The sequence below is a fragment of the Glycine soja genome, chromosome 6, assembly GCF_004193775.1.
Source record: "Glycine soja cultivar W05 chromosome 6, ASM419377v2, whole genome shotgun sequence".
In the NCBI taxonomy this organism is placed as follows: domain Eukaryota; kingdom Viridiplantae; phylum Streptophyta; class Magnoliopsida; order Fabales; family Fabaceae; genus Glycine; species Glycine soja.
In genome coordinates this window covers 20,935,458-20,937,862 of record NC_041007.1, presented here as the reverse complement: position 1 = coordinate 20,937,862, position 2,405 = coordinate 20,935,458, and the positions used below count along the sequence as shown (strand labels likewise).

Sequence of the window (2,405 nt, the reverse complement as noted above, 5' to 3'; positions counted from 1 at the left end):
TCCTAATTGCCAAAAAAACTTTGTTATGCAAAAAAAAGGAAAAAAAATGAAAAACAAAGATTAGTGAAAGGAAAAAAAGGTAGAAATCCAAGGCCTTTCCCTTTCCCATGTTAAAATTTTTGTTGCAACTAATTAAGATTGCTTCTCTTATTTATAAACTCATGGAAAAGCAATTGTTTAATATGATGTAAACAAAAAAAATACAGGTACATTAAAAAGACAATGATTTTTTTATTAATAATAAATTGACAAGGTACCAAAATTGTTATTTAATGCTTATTTTGAACCATCAAATTTCTTAAACAAAATGTTATAACCCAATTAAAAAAATGATATTTCTTATTGTCATAGTTAACTTAAGACAGTTGTGCAATGCACATGTGTAAATCTAGTTATGTATAACTTTGAAATCTCACCTCCAGTACATGATGGCACTAGCACCAGACTACTTTCACATCGATCTGGCAACAACACTCGAGGATCAATCACATGTGAATATAATTATCAAAATGCATAAACATTGACATTTTATTAACAGCATAATGAACTAAACCCAGTAGGAACATAAGGTATGATCAGTTGAATTAAGGCAAGGTTTGAGTCAAGAAACCGAATCGAGCAACAGCAAGGCTTGTGTGAACTTCTGTGCAGCAGACTCAGGCAAGCATATGCACACAATCATAGAACCACAAGTACAATCAGCTTCCCCTTCAGGTAGAAACACACAAACTTGAGGTGTTGGTGTTAAATCTATGGGACCAGCATAGAGTGGCTTACCCCACCCAAAATCAGCACACTTGTAAATTGAGAACCTAGTCCATTGAGTTATGGTTAGTTTACCACCAAACTCAAGCTGCCTTGGCCTATCTACTTCAACAAAATCCACTGTGGATCTCAAATACTCCTCCGAGACACTCTGTCTCGCCTTGCGGACCAAAAGGGTAGTCTGTGGGAGCTTTCCATGCACAAGCTCTGAGACACTGCTTGCTGTGCAAGCAACACACACCACATTTCCATAAAACCCTTCTCTCAGTGGAGGGTTTTGAAGCTTCTGCCGAGCATTGACCGAAAATGTTAGCCTAAGTTGGTAGTCTAGTGGCCTTACATCAAGAGCTTTCACCCAGGATCTCCAAATATGAGCTGCCATGGCATCAAAAGTGGTGCAGCCTGCAGCATCATATGGCTGAGCAAGATCCTTCACGCGGTTCTGGAACTCGCGCTTGATCCTGTAACACTTTTGAACAGGCTTGGTTTGCCATAGTGACATGGTCAGGTTGGATCCCTCTTCAATTGTCATAAACTCCATGTGGGGAAATTTCACCTCAGGAGGGTCACGAGGCTTAAAAATTTCCCTATCCCAACATGGCTCAGGATCTGTTACTAGTGTTCCTGTTCTTGCAGTGGCAGCCCATGCACCTAGGAACTGCATAGCTCCCATGCCATCACAGATGCAATGACACAGCCTCAAACCAAGGCTAAATCCACCACAGCGGAAAAGGGTAACCTGAGCAATGACCAGTGGCATTTCAAGGACTTTGTATTGTTCTTCGTCGGGAAACTTGAAGATCAACGGCTCCCAATCTGGGTTTGGAGCTGTGAGGTCTCCTAATTCAGCCAAGGCGATATCAGACCGCGCCTCGACGATGAGTGCTCCTTGATCTGGTCCGAAAAACACTTCTAGTTTACCATTCTTGGTCTCTCTGAGCCTGCCTGAGAGAGGGTAATAAGGCACCAGAACATCGGCCAGAGCACACTGCAGTGTTTTCGTGACAGGTTTTTCGGAGAAACTTGTGTTATCAGATTGATAGAAGTACACCGTAGGCGTAAAAACACGAGCTCCGATCATGTCATCGAGGTTGGAAAGGTATAAAGTGTCACCTGGTTTAACAGGAATAGGCCTTGATGGCATGACAGAAATCATTTTAGCAATGGTTATAGGAATGCTCAGGTGATTGAGATGGAGCTCTTGAACCCATGGAGGAGCCATGAGAAGATGCTGAGGTCATGTGAAAATGGCTGCATTAATTTGTAGAGATAAAATTTGCCCAAGCATGCAAAGATGGGGAAAAGGAAAAGAAAGATGTAATAAAGAGACTTGAACTAAATAAGACAAGGTTCATGAAGATTTGCAGGTGTAATGTTGGTGACAGATAAATGATATGTTATTTCCCTCACCGATTTACCATCTTTGTATGACTGACTTATCACATATCATAATCCTTTATAATATTAAAGTCATTATGCATGAGCTTAGTTATCTTCACGGATCAAAATAGCATTTCTTAACACAACATGCAGAGTTAGTTGGTTCGGGAAAGGCATCCTGTGAAAAATGAGCACTGACAAAAAAATGCTTGCCCAAATATGAACAAAAAAGTAAATTCATTATAATATACCATGAAAAA

General features: G+C 40.2%; 1 protein-coding gene across 1 annotated transcript; it reads right to left on the bottom strand.

Moving 5' to 3' along the window:
• Nucleotides 1–330: 330 nt before the first annotated feature.
• LOC114414121 (omega-hydroxypalmitate O-feruloyl transferase-like) lies at nt 331–2,045 on the bottom strand. The gene has a single exon (XM_028378466.1). It carries the CDS (start codon nt 1,985–1,987, stop codon nt 602–604), a length of 1,386 nt encoding a protein of 461 aa, XP_028234267.1. The 5' UTR covers nt 1,988–2,045; the 3' UTR covers nt 331–601.
• Nucleotides 2,046–2,405: the final 360 nt, after the last annotated feature.